Source organism: Crocuta crocuta, unplaced genomic scaffold (assembly GCF_008692635.1).
Source record: "Crocuta crocuta isolate KB4526 unplaced genomic scaffold, BGI_CrCroc_1.0 scaffold64, whole genome shotgun sequence".
Classification (NCBI taxonomy): Eukaryota; Metazoa; Chordata; class Mammalia; order Carnivora; family Hyaenidae; genus Crocuta; species Crocuta crocuta.
Window position 1 is genome coordinate 10,446,063 of NW_027530640.1, and position 22,077 is coordinate 10,468,139.

General features: G+C 36.9%; 1 protein-coding gene across 2 annotated transcripts in view; it reads left to right on the forward strand.

Moving 5' to 3' along the window:
- Positions 1-150: 150 nt before the first annotated feature.
- PKD2L2 (polycystin 2 like 2, transient receptor potential cation channel) overlaps positions 151-22,077 on the forward strand; it is a 40,361-nt gene continuing 18,434 nt past the window's right edge. Inside the window, exons 1-9 of one of the 2 annotated variants that reach the window (XM_077768707.1) lie at positions 151-182; positions 865-966; positions 2,508-2,641; positions 4,247-4,503; positions 7,597-7,818; positions 11,868-12,096; positions 13,504-13,674; positions 13,967-14,148; positions 21,065-21,185. In XM_077768707.1, coding sequence (XP_077624833.1) covers positions 152-182; positions 865-966; positions 2,508-2,641; positions 4,247-4,503; positions 7,597-7,818; positions 11,868-12,096; positions 13,504-13,674; positions 13,967-14,148; positions 21,065-21,185 — 1,449 coding nt within the window. In that variant the 5' untranslated portion in view covers position 151. Of the gene's footprint in view, positions 183-864; positions 967-2,507; positions 2,642-4,246; positions 4,504-7,596; positions 7,819-11,867; positions 12,097-13,503; positions 13,675-13,966; positions 14,149-21,064; positions 21,186-22,077 lie in introns of those variants that run through there. The other variant, XM_077768708.1, reaches the window with a different exon arrangement.

A 22,077-nucleotide genomic window follows, 5' to 3' on the forward strand; every position in this document is an offset into this window, starting at 1 on the left:
GCACGCGCGCTTGCCACTTGTAGAGAGGCTTGCGCTGGTGGAGGCCCGTGAGGCTTTGCGCAGGCGCAGAAGCTAGGTGGCGCATGTCGCAAAGTTACGCGCAGGCGCGGCAGACCTGGGAGGTCAAACGGTGTCGTTTTCCAGGTCGGCCATGGCTGAGGCGTCACGGTGGCACAGAGGCGGTGAGGGGTGATCCTAGGGAGTGGTGGAGCAGGGCTTATTTGGCAATTACGCATCCCCTGGTAGTTAACTCTGTAGTTCCATATCTTTTCAAGTGAAATAAGACTTCTAGCACCTGTAGCCCACCTATGAGAAGGGGTGGACAGGGATCCCATTTCACAGACGGGAAAACTGCAGCCTTGAGGGGATGTGGCACCAGCTCCTTGCATGAGGCTCGAGCTGGGAGCTGTTGATTGTACAAATACCGTAGCTAGGGCCTTCCCCAAAGTCGTTCAGTCCACTATCCCTCCAGCAGAAGCCAGCCTTCCCAAGAAGCAATATAGACGGTACAGAAAACGATTATAAAGATGAGGGATTTTTTTTTCTTTTTTTACTTATTTATCTTTCATTTTTTTGTATTTTGATTTTTCACTTTCAGACGGGACTGTTGAGGAAATGTCCCTGTTATAAAATTCATTAGTGTACAATCATAAAATGACTGCCTGCTTACCCCCATGGGAAATGTTAGTAATTATTACTCCTTCATAAAAGTGGTGAGAATAAAAAAATAACGAGAAACAATTGGAGCTTGCCTTCACGCAGTGTATCAGAATAAAAGTGGAAAACACAGTTCCATCATCATTATTTATATACATTGTAAATTACATAATAATGTAAGGAAAAAAATTGTTTTATGTCTCACAGGGGCTCCGAAACCTACCCTGCATTACAGAAAGGAAGTAGAAATTAGAACCACACTTCAGGAGTTGTCACTCTACTTTATTTTTTTAATAAACCTATGTATATGTAAGTATAGATGTAGATGAACTAAGGAGTTATGTGGAGGTGGAAAATAAAACATGTAATTTATAAACCATAGGTTCTCAGACTACTAAGACATCTTTAAAAAGTATTGACTCATTTTAGACTTACCTTAAATTCATTAAGATTTACACTATTTCCATTTCTTAAAGGGCATAGCTTTAAGTCACAGATGTAATGAAACAACTATCATAGCATGATTGAATTATTGCTTTTAGTTGTCAGTTCTTTCTTGAATATAGTTATTCCCTTGAGTTGGCAATTCTAACGTGATATCTGTTAGAGCCATGTTGATACATTAGCTCAGTTTCATAGGTCAAACTCCAAATGAGGCCAACGAAGTTAGTCTTGTCTGCTTTGCTCTTTTCCTTGGCCTATTGCACAGTTAACGGTAAAATATGCAGGTGCTGAGTCACAGAAGGTATAGAACAATGCAAATCTTTAAGGAGACTGGGAAAACATCTCAGCTTGCACTGGGTCAAGAGCATTGGCTGAATCAATATTAAAGAGCATTTTATCCTTTGAGTGCCCAGCAAATAGTAGGTGTAAGCTCAGTGGCCAGACTTATAACATGGTGACATAGCTTACACACCGGCAAGTATTTATTAGTTAACTCATTGGTATTGTAGGAGTGAATTTGGGTCAGATCTTGATTAAAAAGACAACTCTAAATCTTATAAATTAAGACTTTTTAGACTAGCTTTTAAATGCTTATTACAGAACATTTGGGGAACAAAAATATGAAAAGATCACAGTTCCATTATTCAGAGACGTCAAAAAAGATTTTTATAATTAGGAAGAATTGAAAGCAACTTAAATCTTCATCAACAGAGGATTTCTTTAACATTTTGGTATATAGAGTGAAATAATATGGAACATTAAAGCATGGCATAGGTTTATGTGCCATGAAGTAATGTTGAAGATAGGTACTTGTAAAAACTAAGAGGCTTCTAGCAAAAAAAGAAGATGACATAGTCTATACCCTTCTCTAAAACCTAACCGCCTATTCCTAGAGAGAGAATGAATATTAGTTAATATTTTTAAAAATTCTTACCATGTGCCAAAACATGGTTTAAATGTTCCACATGCATTATCTCACTTCTCATAACAAAACTATGAGGATTATCCCTATGATGGGACTCAAATCATTATCTGTTTGAATTCAAAGTCCATAGCTTTACTATTCACCATTATATTGCTACTGTCAAAATAGAGAGAAAGCTAACTGGCAGGAGAGTATGTATAATATGATCTCATTTTGGTAAAAAATAAACTTATTTTCTTTATAAATGTGTAGGCATATAGAAAAATCTCAAGAATATGTGCTAAACCTAGCTCTAGCAGTGGGATGACAGGAAGGTTTTTCCTGTTTTGTGTATTTCCATTTTCATTTTTTAAATTACTTTTATAATTAAGAAAAAATTTGGATTTTCAAAACAAAATTGGGGGAAAAATTTAACTAATTTTTAAACCTGATAAACTGATTTTTTAAACGTAAATTTTTAAACAAAAATTCTTCTCCTTAGTGACTTTTGGCATGGTAAACCCACATATGTATTACTTAAACAAAGTTATGTCATCTCTATTTTTGGACACTTCTGTGCCTGGTGATGAAAGAATCAACTTTAAATCTATTCGCAGCATAACTGATTTTTGGAAGGTAAGGTATCATGTGACTGAGGATGAAGTAGCTTATGGTATTGCATAAACAAACTCATGGCACAAGTAATAGGCACTGGAGACGTATTTGTTGAAGGAATGAGTAAAAATCAATATCATTTCTTTAAACTTTTAGAATTAACCAGCTAGTAAGTGTATATTGAGAACCTATGCTCTCAGTGTAATAGAGTTTTTATAATTTTTAAAAAGTTATATGTTTTTAACACTGTCTTTGCAGTTGGAAAAACATGTGGGGTTAGGATCCACATCAAACTGTGGTTGTGTATAGTAAAAATTAGTCTTAAAAAATACTTAAACAGGGGCATCTGGCTGGCCCAGTCAGAAGAGCAGGTGACTCTTGATCTCGGGGTTATGGGCTTGAGCCCCACTATGGGAGTAAGAAATTACTGAAAAAAATGAACTTTTTAAAAACTCCTTAAATGTCCCATAAAGTGAAATACATGTAATTTTGGTATACAGCCCTATACTGTGTATATTACAGTAATGTACAGTATATAATCAAATAAATAGTACATATGTAAAATATAATGTTATAGTGTTTTTAATTATGTGAGAGAATCATTTCATCAGCATTGAAATAGACTTTTTTTTCCCCCATTACATTTAGCTTAGCAAGATGCTCACATTATTAGGAAAGAACAATTAAGAGAAGTTTCAGGTATCCCAATTCGCAAACATCAGGGCATATAAGGAAGAGATAGGAAGGTTTTCCAGAGGTGATGACAATTCAGTTGAGTTTTAAAGGATGAGTAACAGGGCATTCTAGGAAGAAGAAACAGTATATGCTATAAGGAATTCTACATATGGCACTTTGTTTGGCATTATAGGCATATAGAAGATGAGGTGGAAAAGGCCAAACTATAAACTGAACAAGAGGTCAAATCATGAATGTCATGCTAGGAATTTAAAACCTATGAAGGAGACAGGGTCACTTCCTGAGAGGGAAAGTGTGAGATGAGGGCAGATGATTCGAGGTCGTTGATATAGACCAGGTGAAATATGAAAGAAAGAGGAAATTTTCCCCGAGACTAGAAGCAGAGATAACCCTGCTTCTTTTTTTTATTGTACTGTCTTGAAGTATACATGGCCAGTGGCAAAGAAAATGAAGGCAGAAAAGAAAAACCTGAACCCTGGGTTTGGGACCTCTTAGAAGGGCAGAGCCAGGAGTAGCAGTTACCACCGCTGGAGTTGGTGGGGAAAGGCAACAAAGACAACTCAGGGGATGTCCTGAATTAGCGCCATGACAACCATGAATACGTGGCTATGGGCTTTGATACTCATGTTTTAGGGGGCAGTTGTTAATATACCCCTCATATGAGAAAGGGTAAAGGGTTATGGAATTAAAGGAGTTAGTATTTCTAAAGAACTAGAGCGGTGCCTACTACATAAGGGCTCAGTAAATATTAACCATCTTCATTATCCTTATCGACATCATTTCCATTAATGTTAATGGCGGCTTGATCAATAATTTTCATACTCCTAAAATTACTGACTCATGCTTTTAAGGTAACATTGTGAATGCAGATTCTGTTATACAATTGACATGAAAATATTTTTCCCATAACATCTATCTTTCTATATGAAGTTTATGGAAGGACCCCTTTTGGAAGGTCTGTACTGGGACGCATGGTACACAAACAAGATGTTGTATAATTTAAAGAACAGCAGTCGCATCTACTATGAAAGCATACTTTTAGGAGTGCCCAGAGTCCGTCAACTAAAAGTCCGCAACAACACATGCAAGATCTATTCATCATTTCAGTCTTTGATGAGTGAATGTTATGACAAATACACTTCTAGCAATGAAGACACATCTGATTTTGGCCTTGAACAGGAAACTGAGTAAGTAGTTACATGTAGTTTTCTCTCTCATCTTACCATTGCATCTTTAAAAAATTGGGAAAGTATGTATATTTTCTGAATAATACCAACAAAGGTCTTGCAGGTAAGGAGACTATTTCAATAATCAAACCAGAGGAAGACTCAGAGAAGCAGTGTTAAGAAATGTAAGAGTGGGGGCACTTGGGTGGCTCAGTCAGTGAACTGTCCAACTCTTGGTTTCAGTTCAGGTGGTGGTCTCACAGTTTGTGAGTTTGAGCCCTGCATCAGGCTCCGCACTGAAAAAGGAGCCTGCTTGGGATTCTCTCTCTCCCTCTCTCTCTGCCCCTTCCCTGCTTGTTCTCTCTCTTAAAATAAAGAAAGAAAGAAAAATTTTTAATAAAAAAAGTAAAAGTGAACCTGTTATTTTGTTACCAAAGGATATAAAAGAATATTCTTTTTTTCTCTAACTTGGGTATATGAAGTGCTAAGTCATTTCGGACACAGGGTAAAACATCTGTCGATGCTTTTACAATACTCATCTTTTCTATCTCTGACCAGACTCACCTCAGACCCATCCCAAATGCTTCTTGAGACCACTGGGAGTGTGTTAGGTGTGCTCCGATGCTTCCCTCCTTTCTCACTCTGGCTGACTTCAGCGATGACTTGCGTTATTGCCAAGGCTGAAAAGGAGCAGTTACGCTGTGGAGGCACTGCATCGGATGATGCCTTCCTAAAGCTCTTCTAGCAGTGTTCTCCAAATTGGCTGAGGCTAATGCAGGTGTACACTCCTGTCTGTACTGAAAACATGAAACCCAAAGCCACTGACATTTCCTTCCCTTAATACAGAAGCTTCTGGTATCATTACTTTTAGGATCCTATGAAAATCATAGGGGGCAGAGAACAAGTTTTTTAATATTTATCAAATGTTACAAATACAAAGATCCATCTTTTCCTACTCACAGCTCTTCAGAAGCAGCCCCTTTTAGCTCTTTTAGTTGTTTCTTTTGGTATATACTTCCTATTTCTTTTAAGTTTATTTATTTTGAGAGGGAGCACTAATGAGGGAAGGACAGAGAGAGGGAGACAGAGAATCCCCAACAGGCTTCATGCTTTCAGCATAGAGCCCAATATGGGACTTGAACTCACGAACCACAAGATCATGACCTGAGCTGAAATCAAGAGCCAGACACTTAACCAACTAAGCCACCCAGGTACCCCTGTACTTCCTATTTCTAAATAATGCATTTTATACTGCTATTACTTGATTTTACAGTTTTACGTACCTACTATCTCTGTCATGAAAGGTGTCTGTCATATGTCCCCTTCCACAACACATATTTTTCTTAGCCTGTAGTTAGATCATAGTTTTTGTTAATCAGGAGCCAATGTTTACATTATAGATATGAACAATGATTAAATTTTCTTTTGTTCATCAACCTCTCCTGTAGCCCCAAGATTAATCATTGCATTGTGGGTTTTGTTGATTTGTTTTTTCTTTGTGTAAGTCTTTGGTTATACTATAGGATAACAATGTATAATTCTCATAAATCTAGTAAACTCATAAGTATGATGACACATTCTCTTAAATGTTACAGTACTATACATCTCTTTCAATGAAAAAGTACAAAATAAATCAATTACTCAATTGCACATTTTAAATTGGAATCTGAAAACTAATCTGTTAGGTATTCTAATATTCCAAATTCTCATAACAACTGCAAATAATTTAAATACCAAAATTAACACTACAGATTTGGGTTCATAATACTTATCATTCCCTAACAACCAAATTAAGAATCAATTTGTGGCTGTCCATCTAAAATGTAACATTCACTAATTTAAAACATCATAAAAAATTGGAAGTAGGAGAAGGTTGGTATGTTTTTTTCTTAGTATTATCTCTTTTCCCTCCTCCCGAAAATAAGCACAGTATTATTAATAGAACACGAGTTAAGCAGTGCATCTTCAAATAATCATTCAACTCTGTTTGCAGAGACTGAACAGGGACTGAAATGAGGAGTCAAGACTTTATTTTTTGATATCTCATAATTAAGTTAAAAGTAGGAAGGATGGGGGTGCCTGCGTGGCTCAGTTGGTTAAGCATCTGACTTTGGCTCAGGTCATGATCTCACGGTTGGTGGGTTCGAGCCCCGCGTCAGGCTCTGTACTGACAGCTAGCTCAGAGCCTGGAGCCTGCTTCAGATTCTGTATCTGCCTCTCTCTCTGACCCTCTCCTGCTCACGCTGTCTCTCTCTCTCTCTCAGAAATAAATAAAACATTAAAAGAAAAAAAGGAAGGATGGAAACAATTTAGGTATCCACGTTTTACTCTGGTTTATGAACTTTCATTATAACAATATAGACATTGTAACAAAGCCCTTCTTGATTGACTTTTATAAAGGTATATGACCTGGGGCGCCTGGGTGGCTCAGTCGGTTGAGCGTCTGCCTTCAGCTCAGGTCATGATCTCACAGTTCAGGGGTTCGAGCCCCACATTGGGCTCTGTGCTGACAGCCAGCTCAGAGCCTGGAGCCTGTTTCAGAGTCTGTGACTCCCTCTCTCTCTGACCCTCCCCTGCTCACGCTGTCTCTCTCTCTCTCCTAGAAATAAATAAAAAACATTTAAAAAATTAAAAAAAAAAAAAAAGAAAGAAATCAGCCACTGTATTCTAGATTTTAAGTTCCCTGAGGCAACAGATGGATTTTTAAAAAAAAACCTTTTCTCATAGGATCTGGTCCAGTGTGTTGCCCACAAAACGCACTAAAAAATGAAAACATATTAAATATTGGGGCACCCGAGTGGCTCAGTAGATTAAATATCCAACTTCAAGTCAGGTCATGATTTCACCATTTGTGGGTTTGAGCCCAGTTTCGGGCTCTGCACTGGCAGCACAGAGCCTACTTGAGATTCTCTCTGCCCCTGCCCCACTCTTTCAAAATAAGTAAACTTTTAAAAATATATTAAATCTTATCCCTTAACTCATTGTCTTGCTTCAAAATTACTACAATACTTACCAACTTAATACTGCCTTTTTTTTTTTAAAGGTTAACTTAAATTCTTAGAATATATCTCAGTCAGGCTTTCTCATCTCTCCATTTCTTTTTATACCTAACAGATGGAAGTATTCTACTCCTAATACTAGCTCCCCTTGGCACTGGGGATTTGTTGGTGTTTACCAAAATGGGGGATTTATTTTCACTTTATCAAAATCAAAATCTGAAACAAAAAACAAATTTATTAACCTTCGACTCAACAGCTGGATCACAAGAGGGACTAGAGTTATTTTCATTGATTTTTCGTTATACAATGCTAACGTTAATCTGTTTTGCATCATCAGGTAAGTGACTCAAAATCTCTTTATTAGTATATTGAATTTTAAAAGCCTCCAGAGGGGCCCCTGGCTGGCTCAGGCAGTGACGTATGAGATTCTTGATCTCAGGGTATTGAGTTCAGGCCCTATAGTGGGCACGGAGCCCATTTAAAACCGGCTCAGTCAGTTAAGCGTCGACTTTTGCTCAGGTCATGATCTCATGGTTTTTGAGTTCGGGGCCCACATCGGGCTCTGTGCTGACAGCTCAGGGCCTGGAGCCTGCTTCAGATTCTGTGTCTCCCTCTCTTTCTCTGTCCCTCCTCCACTCGCACTCTGTGTGTGTGTCTCTCTGTCTCTCAAAAATAAATAAACGTTAAAAAAAATTTTTTAAATATGAAATAAATTTTTTAATTAATAAAACAAAAAGCATCCAGAGCCCTTGTTAGGGTTTCCAGTTTGTGTGTGTTTGTACTGAGATTAAAATCATAGGCTTCAAAATAAATATAGTATGCCAATAATGAAAAATATGCTAAAACAACATCAGATTCATTGTTTCATTGTTTTGGAAGATATTCAAGAACATGGAGAATGACATACAATATGTCAGTTTTATATTAAGGATACATAGTCTTATTTCTTGTCATTCTACAGTTGCACAGATCTAACATTTAGTCTTGATTTCTTCCTCTAAATCAGATCATTCAGATCTGGTGATTTCCTTTCAGAATGAGCTTCTTTATTAAGTTATTGATTTTTGTCTCAAGAATGAAGAATTTGAATTTCAAACAATATATACCAGTAGCTAGTGTCCTAGAAATTATTAGAGCCTGTGTTGACTTGCAAAAATGGCCCCAGTTTTTCACATCTTTGCCATGTAACCTAGCAGCGCCCTGTCACTCAGGGCAGGATGCACCTTCCCTGGCGCCTAACACTGGACTCAGCCTTGTGACTTGGTTTGGACAATGGAATGGGAGCAGCTAGGATACAAGCAGAAGTTTGAAATAAGTTTGCACATTAAAACTTGCTCTCTTGCAACAATGAAATCTGGCCATGTGTAGCAACATGGATGGACCTTGAGGATGTTATGCTGAGCGAAATAAGTCAGGCACAGAAGGACAAATATCATATGTTTGCATGTATAGGAGGATTAGGAGGAACTTGACGGAGGAACAAGGGGGAGAAGAAGGGGGGAAATGGTGGGAGAAAGGGAGAGAGGCAAACCATGAGAGACTCTTGAATGCTGACAAATACTGAGGACTGATGGATGTGGGGGGGAGGGGGGGATGGGCATGGAGGAGGGCACTTTGGGGATGAGCACTGAGTGTTATGTGGAAACTAATTTGACAATAAACTATTTGTAAAAAAAAAAACAAAAACAAAAAAAAAACTTGCTCTCTTGCATTTCTGCCGTTGCATGATAAGGACATATACTCGTGGGCTAACTTAGACCCAGGAGGATGATGAGAGACATTCCCACAGGAGGAAGAGGAGGAGGAGAAAGAGAAGGAAGAGGTAGTGGCAAGGGACAAAACTATCCAAAGAGAAAAAATTCTCTCCATTAGTCTGATGACCTTAGGTCATTTGCCTAACCTGGACCATGCTAATTGGCTTTAGGCCTGTGTTCTAGAACCAAACACTGGCAAAGGAAATAGGATTACCCTGATTGGATCTGCCTGGGGATTGAATCCGCTTTCTGAGTGATCTGGGAATGGTGGATGCCTGATACGGTTGGGGTTCTGTAGGAAGGAGGAGTGGGATAATGACTGCTAGACAAGCAAATAGTAGTGTCCACTAAAATCTCAGTGAGCCACTTTTCTCTCATGAGTCTTATATTTTTACTCTGAATGAAATATGGAGTTGGTGTCTGATCACAGGATTTTGCCCTTGTGCAACAGCAACAATTAAACACAGCCATGGCCCTTTAAAATCTGTAAATGGGGGTGCCTGAGTAGCTCAGTTGGTTAAGCCTCTGACTCTTGATCTCAGCTCAGGTCATGATTTCATGGTTCGTGAGATTGGATCCTGCATCGGGTTCTGCACTGATAGCACCTTGAGTTCAGGCTGATAGTGCAAAGCCCGCTTAGGATTCTCTCTCCCTCTCTCTCTGCCCCTCCCGCCCCCTCTCTCTCTTGCTCTCTGTCTCTCTCTCTCTCTCAGAAATAAAAATAAACTTTAAAAAATAATTTAAAAATAAATTAGAATAAACCCTGTAAAAGTGAATAAAATAAATGAATTCTCTTAAGTAGCAATGGATATTACACACTTATTTTATAGTTTTTTTTCTTTTTTCAGAAAATCAGAGCTTTTACCAGCATTAATCATTCTTTCCAATAGTCCTGATCAGGGTAAAGAGGACAAATCATTTGTATGCCTTAAATAAGTGGAGAGACATTGGAATAACTAGCCTAAAATCATACAAAGAACTCCTTGTTACACTAAACTAAGTCCAGATTTCCAGTCTCTGGGTTTTATGCTTATTCTGTATTACCTTTTAACATGTTAATTTTTAGCTCCGCCTGGTTGGCCCAGTTGGTTAAGCATCAGACTTCCGCTCAGGTCATGATCTCATGGTTTGTGAGTTTGAGCCCCACATAGGGCTCTCTGCTGTCAGCACAGAGCCGGCTTTGGATCTTCTGTTTGTCTCTCTCTCTCTCTCTCTCTCTCTCTCTCTCTGCCCCTCGCCAGCTCTGCTCTCTCTCCAAAATATATAAACATTAAAAATAAAATGTTACTGGTCAACCAGACAGAAAATCACTAAAGAAATAACGGACTTGAAAGACACATTGGACCAGATGGATCTGATGGATATATTTAGAACTTTACATCCCGAGGCCAGGGAATTTACTTTCTTCTCAAGTGCGCATGGCACATTCTCCAAGATAGATCACATACNAGAAACCAGCAGATGGTTCTAGTTATATGGGAGCACATTACTTAAGTCAGGATCTCATTCATTTACTTTCCTTTTTGTAAATGTATCTGGCAAATGAAACAACACAGTTCCTTTTTTTACCTTATTAATGTACACTTCAGATCAAAATATTGGGTTTCTTTCACTTAACTCACTTATTCAATGCTGCGCCCCTACTATGTGCAAGGTGAAACAGTTTTGGCAGCACCTTATTCCAGTACGAATAATATTTGCTAATAATCCCTAAGTAGGACTAAGTACATCGTGATAGAGATACTGGTTCCTTAAATTACTGCCAATTCTTAACTATCTGAAGTTGTAGAGAACACTAGAAATACATGAAAAACCTCAAAATCTTTTTATTTAGTGTAGGAATTAATTTTTATACTTCTATTTGCATATAGATCCCTGTATCCAACATCCTGGGCCTAAAGCAAACAGAAAACGTTTGTTTTAAGGAAAATATATAATCTTGACATTTAGAAGATGTGTCTCTGCTAATCTAAAGGGGGAGAGTGTATTTTCCTTCTGTGAAATATTCAAGAATTATGCATTTGGGGGGGAGTCCTGACTAATAACAGTAACTAGCCATATACCATTTTCTTGAACATCATCTCATTGTCCTGTGGAGATAAAATAGTATTCCCAGTTATAACCAGACAATCTAAGCACAAAATAAAAGAACATCTGCCTGAAATCACATCTTACTTTCTCCACCACGTTGGTCTTTGACCGCTATGAATATTGAGTACAAAAAAGAGGAACTATTAAAAAATAAGTAAATCCCGGGCACCTGGGTGGCTCAGTTGGTTAAGTGTCTGACTTCAGCTCAGGTCATGATCTTCTGGCTTGTGAACTCAAGCCCCACCTCAGGCTGTCTGCTGTCTGCTGTCAGCACAGAGCCCACTTTGGATCCTATGTCCCCCCCTCTCTTCCCCTCCCCTGCTCACACATTCTCTCTCTCAAAAATAAATATTTTTAAAAAATAAGCAAATCCACTAGAATTTAAGTTGAACACACGAGCCCAAGAAAACATATTTTGTACAAAATAACTGATTATTAAAGTACACATCATCACTGATTAGAAACTTCGCATTGAGTTAGGTTCTGAAATACAAATGCTTGAAATAAATGGACAGTGACTTCCACTAACCTAATTTTACAGATTGGTGGCAGAATTCCCTGCAACTGGAGGAATCATTACTTCATGGCAGTTTTACTCTGTGAAGCTCCTCAGATATGTTAGCTACTATGATTATATTATTGCTTCCTGTGAAATCACATTTTGTATTTTTCTTATTGTCTTCACAACACAAGAAGCCCAAAAAATAAGAGAATTTAAGTCTGCCTATTTCAAAAGTGTTTGGAACTGGCTAGAATTACTACTTTTGGTGGTAAGTATATATTCACATGTATCATTCAAGGGAATCACATCTGAATGTACCAAGGAAAGAAGTTTTCTATTCATCTGGGACTTCCTTTAAAAGCTTCAAGTATCAATCATAACAGGACCTATCATAGTGCATACTTATGGTGTGCCACCAAAAAGATGAAGTCTCTTTTTTTCCTGATTTAGGACCAGCATAAACTTAGAAGAATAGGTGATTCTACAGGTATTATGATTTAATGTGCACAATAGGTCTCCCTCACCCCACTCAAAAATGTGTTTCTTATATGGCCTCATGTTGAAAATCATGGTTATTTTTGGAAATGTACTCTTCTATATTGCCTCAATATGCTTTCCTCCTCATGCTGAATTTTGAAAGAATATGCAAAATCAAGCCTAGGCAGATCTTGGAAGGGGGGAGGTGGGGAGGAAGTGAGCAGCCAGAGAGTAGCTGTGAGCACAGAGAACACCAGGACAGGGGAGCTAGCCTCTGAAAGAAATTCCAAAAACAGTCAGTTCTTATCACTGGAACGTATTAAAATAAACATAGAGCCGTAGGCAGGGCGGGACAAATGGTAAGCACTTGGTCTTAGGAACACGGAACAAATATTTCTGGCTTACACAATGTGATCTTTCACCTTTATTGACCTCTAGTTATGGCCAATCCAGGAGATAAGTCTTGTTTCCCAAAACCAGATTACCAATGTCTCAGAGTCAGAAAATGAGCCACCTACTTCTCTGCTATCCCCGATAAAATTTAATGTACAGCATGACATTGAATGTTTTAACTCTCTGAGAATTCGGGCAAAGGGTCAAAGGAAGATTTTCATGACAGTTCTAAAACGGTGATACTTGAGATAATCTGGTTCTGAACTCCTCTTCTAGAAGAGTTGTCACAGGGCTATCAAAAGGCTTATTTTTGTGTTACTGTAAAATATTTGTTTTAGTATTACGTGGTAGAAAATACTAAACTTTTACATATCATGTGTATGGAAGTGTTGAGCTACTATAATTGTACACCTGAAACTAACATAACACTATATGTTAACTATACTGGAATAATAAACACTAAGTAAATAAATAAAAATAAATTTCTTGGTATCACATAGTTACATGGAGCAAAAACGCAGCCTAGTCAGAATTATATAATCATTTTATACATTTGTGCCTTATAACTCAAAGAAACAGGCAGATAGTTTAGAATGGTCAGGTGATTAGTATTTTTCTACTTTTGTGATCATTATGTAATTTCAAACTTCTAGAAGTTGAGGTTTACTTTCATTCATGTAAAAGCCTATGTCTTATTTCTCCATGTTTATTAAATTTTTGATGAACTTGTTCCTTTGCTCATAGGCTGCAAGAGATATAGAGGTAGAAACCATCCCTAATTTAACCTTTCTTATTTTCCCTTTAGTTGTGTTTTGTGGCTGTTTCCTTCAACATATACTGTAATATACAAATTTTTCTCTTACTTGGAGAACTGTTACAAAATACTGAAAAATATTCAGACTTCTATTTTCTTGCATACTGGTACATTTATTACAACAATGTAATTGCTATTACCATCTTTTTTGCATGGATAAAGGTATTTATATTTTATTATATTAAGTACAGCAGATTAGATAGATCTTTTATTATATTAGCAAAATGGGAGCTGAAGCTACAAAGTTATGAAAAAACAAAAGGATTTTCTTAACTATAAAGTAGTTTTAAAAGTAGTTTGGCCTTGGAATGATTGTGGCTAATCCTCAAGCACTCCTATCATTAAGTACTTTCTTTAATTTGAATCAGTTTTTTTCCTGAAATTAATTTAACTTACTCTAAGTAATTGTAATGTTGAATAGTCTTCTATTTCAATTAACTTTGTTCTTTTTCAGATATTCAAATTCATAAGCTTTAATAAGACAATGTCTCAGCTGTCATCAACCTTGTCCCGCTGTCTCAAAGACATAGTAGGATTTGCCATCATGTTTTTTATAATATTCTTTGCTTATGCTCAGTTAGGATTTCTTGTTTTTGGATCACAAGTTGACGACTTTTCCACTTTTCAAAATGCCATGTAAGCTGTTAGCATAAATGTAATTATATTTACTAGTTTATAAGAAAAAAAATCATGGAAAGGCCTATGATAAGTAGTAACATACATTTTAATAAATTTAAACTTGGTTTTATATTTTCATTGATGGCAAAATACCTGTCACACTCAAGGTAGTGTTTAGCATCAGAAGATCCAAATGAATGGTGCAGTCCATATTTTAAATGTTACAAGGTCACATTAGAAAGATACTTTTTCATTTTTCATTGGGAGTGAAAATTTTACCAAGTGTAACAGAAATTGGCCTGTGTGTCTCTGTAATAATTTATTCTCTGGGGAAAAGAAAGCTTAAATGTTTTCCTTTAAGGGGTCCATCTTTAGAATCCTTTTATTGATGTTGACCTGATTATCCTTTGCCGATCTGACAAAGCTGTGTTTTAAAAATATTTTTATACAAATAAAGCAATTAGCAGGGAACAAACTTATAGAACTGATCAAGTAGAATCCTTAGCAAAGTTTTCAGACTTTTTTTTTTTAAAGTTAAGAACAATTTAAATACAATTACTCTCCTTTCTGGGTATGTAAAACAAGTTTTGTGTGCGTAAGAAAATTATAATAGTCTAAAATATCAATTCTCAAAATATAATTTTTGATTATTGGGAGGAAATGGCTTCATATTTAACTAAGTTTGGGAAACTTTGCATCACTTTTTTGGAAATTTATAGTGAATATTAACAGATGGCTCTAAGAAAAACTGTAATAACTTTAACTTTAGTTAAGAATTCTCCAAACTTATTTTTCCATGCCCTTTTACTTGATTTGGGGGAAACTTTGATCTAAAGAAATGAACAAGATTGCTTTCTTTTTACCATCCACATGGAAATATTTGAAGTGGCAACTGTCTGAAATTTCATTAATCAGTAGTGGAAAGAAGAATGAACTAGGAATCAAGAGGATATAATTCTACTGTCCGATTCTGCTACTTAGCTATTCAACTTTTCTAGACCTTTATTTCTTTATCTGCAAATAAAGGAACTGGATTGTTACTCCCAATGATCCCTCCCAATGTCAAATAGCCTATAATTTGAGACGTCTGGTTAGCTTTCTCTTGAGTGAATTAGGTTTGCACTTCCAACAACTTCTTGGTCCTTTCCTAGGATCTTAATTCAAGTGTTACTTAATAATAAAACTTAGTAGTACTGGACATCAATTATAATGTAATTTACAGAATTTGGAAATTGGTCTTACCTTAGAGAGTGGGAAAGAAAAGAAGTATAAGGCACAAAGCATAAAGAGGTAGACAACCTTAGAATGCATTAATGAAGACACTTCTGCTTTTGTTACTGAAGTGCTAGGTTACTGAGATCAACCTCCTCTTCAGGACAATTTAAAAAGCTAGATGACATACAGATAGCATTGAAGAACTAACTAAAAAGTGAGTAATAAGTGGACCAAAATCAAAAGCCAAGAACCCAGGGAAGTAAGCGCAGCATCCAAAGCTTCTTTTGCCCTGAAGGCGGTTCTGTTAAGCTGATAAGGATTTGTGTGTGTGTGTGGTAATACATACATAAAATTTACCATCTTAACCATTTCTAAGTATACAGTTCAATGAGATTAAATATATTCATATTGTGCAACTATCAGCACCATCCATCTTCAGAACTCTTTTCATCTTTTAAAACCGAAACTATGTTCATTAATCAAGAATTCTCCACTTCCTCTCTCCTCCAGCCCTTGGCAACCACCATTCTACTTTTTGTCTCTATGATTTTGATAACTGTAGGTACTTGGTGGATCACACAGTATTTGTCTTTTGTGACAGATTTCACTTAGTATGTCTTCAAGACTCATCAATGTTGTGCAGTATGTCAGAATTTCCTCCCTTTTTAAGACTAATATTCCATTCTATGTATAAAACACATTTTTCAAAAAAAAATTACTGTTTATTTGTTTTTGAGACAAAGACAGAAGATAAGCAGGGGAGAGGCAGAATTAGAGGAGGACACAAAATTCCAAGCAGGCCCCAGGCCCCTAGCTGTCAGCACAGAGCCCACTATGGGGCTCAAACTCATGAACCACGAGACCATGACCCAACCCAAAGTCAGACAGTTAAGAGACTGAGCCACTCAGGCACCCCTAAACCACATTTTGATTATCCACTAATCTCTTGATGGATCTTGACTTCTTCTAAGTCTTAGATGATGTGAGTCATCCCGCTATGAACACGGGTGTATAAATATCTCATCAAGACTGCTTTCAATTCTTTTTCATATACAACAGAGGTGGAATTGCTAGGTCATATGGTGAATCTATTCTGAATTTTTGTGAGGAAATGCCATGCTGCTTTCTACAGTGGCTGCACCATTTACATTCCCACCAACAGTGCACAAGGGTTTCAGTTTTCCCACATCCTCGTTAACACTTGTTATTTTCTCGACTGCTTTTTTCTTTTTCTTTTTCTTTTTTAATGGTAGCCATCCTAATGGGTGTGAACTAATCTCTCATTGTGGTTGTGCTTTGCATTTCCCTAATGGTTAGTGATATAGTGCATCCTTTCATGTTTTTATGTTGGTGTCTTGATGGTGTCAGCTCTGTTCACTTTTATTCAATCCTTTGTCTTTCTATTCCTCAGACTTGTCGTTTCAACCATCTTATTATCAGGCTCACTGATTGTTTTTTCTTCTGCCTGCTCAAATCTGCCTCTTAATTCCTCCAGTGAACTTTCAATTATTGTATTTTTCAGCTCTATGATTTCTTCCTGGTTTCTTTGAGGTTTTCTGTCTCTTTGTAGAGATAAATAATTTTCTTAACTTTCTCCATGTCTTTTAGTTCTTTGAGCATTGTTAAGATAGTTGTTTTAAAGTCTTTGTCTAGTAGGTTTGCCACCTGGTCTTTCTCAGGAATAGTTTCTGTTGGTGAATTTTCTTCCTTTGATTGGGTCACACTTCCCTGCTTCTTTTATGTCCTGCCTTTTCTTGTTTTTGTTGAAAATAAATATTTGAATGAAATAATGTGATAACCCTGGAAATGGGTTCCCTGTTTTGGGTTTGTTGTTGTTGTTGTTTATTGTATACTGTCTCTGTGTTGAGAACCAGCCTGAGGTGTAAAGGTCTTCTCTGGCCTTTTCTGAGCCTGCACCTTTCCATGGGCATGCATGGTGACTTTATAATTTCCTCTGTATATGCAGTTGCTTTTGAATGTCTTTAATGCCTGGCTCCCAAAAGGGGAAAAAGAAGGAAATGAAGGGGAAAGAGAGGGTGCCAGCCCTATAATCCCAAGGATATGGCTTCAGCAAGAGGCTTGAGGACTTGAGACAGACAGGGGACTTTGCCCATCTCTGCCTGCACCCCTGTGATCGGAAGGAACAATCAGCATTCCAAACACAGAGTCCTGATGTTTGGAGAACAGGGTCCTGATTGTCTACCCTGGCTCCCACAGGTTGCATACAAGCTCTTCCAGAAAAGCATGGCTACCTGCCATGGGCTGGGGAGTGGGGGGTGGTGTGGGAGATGGGGTAGCTTCTGACAAACTAAAAGCTGCAACTGACCAAAGTTGGCTAAGACTTCCCCCGGAAGTTGCAAGCCTTAAATAGACTCCAGAGCTCTAAAATAGTTACATCAGACATATTCTGCCTATGTGATTGTTGTCTAGGTGGGGAGACATATTCCTAGTACTTGTTACTCCATCACCTTCCCCAAACCCTACACCATCAAGGCATTTTTGATGATCCAGAAGAAATAGTTAAGGAACTGTGTTTCTAGTCAACTCTCAGGGAGAAGGAGACTGAGGGCAAAGTCCAGGGCTTGTAGGAGAGTGACAGGGCAGGATTGGTGAGTAGGGATTGTCTGGTAACTTCTCAAGCCTCATGTTAAAGGTAAATCAGTCTGTCATGCTCACCTAGGTATTCAGGGAACTTCATGTCTTGAACTTGGATTAAGATGGCCCCGGGCTAGAATGCCTGTGTGCATGTGCACCCACAAACAAAAAACCACTCTGGAGAAAGGTATACTCATCCTAAGCCTCAAATTACTTCTATAAGCAATTTTTCAAACATAACTTACTGCCTGTAGTGAAAAGTAACCTGGTACAGATGGGGGAAAAAGCAAGAGCCAGCAGATACATCATACAATACACTTCAGATACTGGAATAATCACGCAATACTTACTATATTTAGAGAAATAAAACACAAGCCAGAAAATAACTTTAGAGAACAGTACAGCATAAAAAGTACATATTTGAAAGAGTATCAAAAATAGAATTCTAGAACTGTAAATTACAGTAACTGAGATTAAAACCTAGTTGACAAGTTTGAGAGCAAATAAAAGATGAAGAGAGGAAGAGTAAAGTGAAAAATAGGCCAGCAAAAAATTATTGAAAATGAGGCCCAGAGATACAAAAAGTGGGCGGAGAAAGTATGAGATATGAAGGCTAGAATGAGAAGACCCAATATGTCTAACCTGAGTTACAAAAGACAGACCACCGACTAGAGGCAATATTTGGAGAATGCTGAGGAATTGCTAAATACCCAATCATGTCTCCATGTGAGAGACTGGGAAGTCATATTAACCACAATGTTATCTTATTATAGAACAGTCTGTTAGCTATTTTAATTTATAAGAGACAACTCTAGAAAGTTACCAGGGGTATCATGAAGCTACAAAACAGTATTTTCATTCAACACAACCCTGTATACTAAGCAGTCATGGTGTTCCTTTCAGCTTGGGAGGAAAGGAGGAGGTAAACTAAACTCCAATTAAGGGGGGGAAATGACAATTACATTGTGTTTGAAGTCTCCAGTTCCTGTGTGATCATGTCCATTCAGCAATTTGGTTTGACTTTTGTTGTTCACATTATTTACAAAGCACAGGGACTCTGTATGTACAGAGCATTCTGTCACTTTCCTGAGAGAGAAGGGTGAATGGAAGTTTTAGTTAATGAGGTAATTTCTGGAGAGAAGAAATGGTGCCCTTAGCTTATCTATTCTCCTATAAATCCAACTCAAGGATAAAAGATCAAGTTTGAAACACTAAAACAGAACTTTGGCCTCCTTCCAATTCAGCTTTTCTTGTTCTATTTTGTGTACAAGAGCATTACAAACCAGTATTAAATGCTTAAAAACTACTTCAAGTATGATTTAATCATGTCTTAAGTACTGGGGATGAAATTCCAGGTAACTCTTGAGTCCTGGGAGTCCAAATAACCCATTTCTTTGAATACATTTTCTTCCTTCATTGTATATAACTATATGCTCCCTTTACATGTTAAGTAGCAATAACCAAGAACAGGAAGCCTTCTTCCTTTTAACTGACTAACCAATCATGCAAAGTACCTACATACTATTAAAAATTCCATGCAGTCTTCCCCTTAAATAAATAACTCACTTAAGCACCCAAGAACAGTAACAGTGGCATCAAAATATATCAACCTTAAATCCAAATAAGCCAAAAGTATCAACTTTCATTCCTAACCAACTTATTAATTTTAAAAACTTTTTCTTTAGTACTGTCTAAAATTTTTCCCATGAACATGCATTATTATTATAATCAGAAAAATCGGAGCATTGCCTTTTTCTTTTTCCTCTAAGTATCCAAGGTTAGAGCCCTGACTTTATATAAGAAACATAAAATACATGTTATCCATTCCAGAAAACAAAATATGAGTAATCAAATAACAAGTTACTGTTACAAAACAGGAATAACAAAGACCATTTTCCTATATACTGTTTACATAATTCAAAGAAAAAAATGTAATTTCATCTAATTATTAATAATCTTTTATTAATTTAAAATGATCAACTCAGGAACCTGAGTTTAGGAAATGGAAACTACAAGAAATCTTTTTCTAACCTAATAACCTACTGACCTACTGACCTACTTTGGAATTTAGGTTAAATCTGATATCATAGATATTTCTGAGACAGATGGACTCTATTAACATTAATTAATTAAAGTAATGCTGAAATTTAATTGACTAGTATAATGAAGAACCCAGGCAACAACCCTTAACTACCTTTATCACCATTTATGAAAAATTCTAACTTGCTTCTGAAGATTGCTTCATGTTTGTATTATAGCTAGAAAGGTCATTATTTCCAAGAGAACAATTTTAGTTTGTAAAGAAAGATTCAAATACTTTTTAAATTGTTTAATGTATGAGTACGGATGAAATTAAACAATTCTCAACTTTAAAAAAATAAAGAATTCATCTGCATGACTTATATATGTATACCTGTGTGTCTGGCAATGCCATTGCAAATCAATGATGAGAAAATATGACATCAGGTTGAGTAATCCTAATTCTACCTCTGCTACTACTGTCCTCAAAGCCTTAATTTTCCACCTTTAAAATTAATAAAATGAAGATCTGTAGTATTTTAGACATTATCTTACATCAAATCCAAGATTTGTAGTTATTGAAGAGAAGAAAATAAACCTCAAGGTGATGTTTGAGGACGATTATCATGAGTATTTGAAGCTCAGCAAGTGACAAATTGTTGGCATCTTATTTTAGCAGAAGAAGCATACAAATTAAACATATTGTTGATATTAGAAATTTTAGCATTCTTAGGTCTCGGTACAAGTTGAAAATCACTTACTGGACAAGGTCAGGTATTGTCATTTTTGAAGGGCACAGGACAGGCTAACAAGGCCATTGTCAAGACCAGTTGGTAAGCAAGTATCTCATGGTTCCAATCTTGTAGGTGAACATTCAGTAAGTGGAAGCCCATCATTTCCTGAATCACTGCTCACCTATTGAAATACTTTGTCTTGCCATCAAGGGAACATTCCATACTTAGTTTTATAGAGCTCTATGTTAACGTAAACTAGAGCCAGAGAACCTATGTGGTATGCAGCTAGATACTTTCCTGGACACATGGGTAACCTCCTTCAATTGTGATGTATTTATGAAGGGATATGTTTTCCTTTCTTCCCATCAAAGATTTGCACAATTTCGAATTGTTCTTGGAGATTTTAATTTTGCTGGTATTCAGCAAGCCAATCGTATCTTGGGACCCATTTACTTCATCACTTTCATCTTTTTTGTGTTCTTTGTCCTGCTGGTAAGTACGACCAAATTTGTCCCTTTTTTCACTTATATTTTTTAGAATAAAAAGTGAAATTATTAATTTAGAAGAAATTATAGTATAACTGCTTAGCTGTTAAGAGTTTTTTTTACATTGATTAGGAATTGTGTGGATTCCTAGTAACGTAGGCTATAAATCCAGTGTCTGAATGTTTCCAAGTTGTCCAAAGGAGAATATGATCATAATAGTTATCATCTTGGTGTCAGGTGTGTGCCAGGACTGTGCTAAATCTTCTACACCTATAACATGGATATCCTGGGTCCCTCTAACCTGGGACATTTCATACCAGAAGGGATGGATATATTCTGCCCATATTGCAAATGGCTTCTGGCCCTTAAGGCTAAAAGCTCATTCCTTTATGATTTTTAGGAGTCCTCAGGATGGTGTCTTTCACATCTGCTCAAGACAAATTTATTTGACCTTCCTAATCAAGGAAATTTGCTTTTCTGTCCTCCTTGACAACATTTTTGTCAAGCACAGCAGTTTTCCGCTGGTGGTGGCCAAAAGTCCTCAGTGACAGAGTTGGTCCTCAGTGAAAGGCAGAGAGGTGGGCTGGGGGTAAGAATACCCTCTCCACAACTGTTTGTACTATCTGGACATAGTATCCAGAAGAGTCTTAGTAATAAGGCTGTGCATTTAAACAGCTTTATGGAATTAAAAAGAAAACATTCTTATGAGCATATAATTATATTATTCTATGTTCTTCTGTTATTCAATGTTGATCAGTTAATATATATATATATGTGCATTAGTACCCAGTTCACATGCATTATTTTACATTGTTTTTCTCATTTACCATAAACATATTTGCCTGTATCCATACACTATGCGTTTCCCATTCTACTGTGTTATATTCTGGAGGCATTTC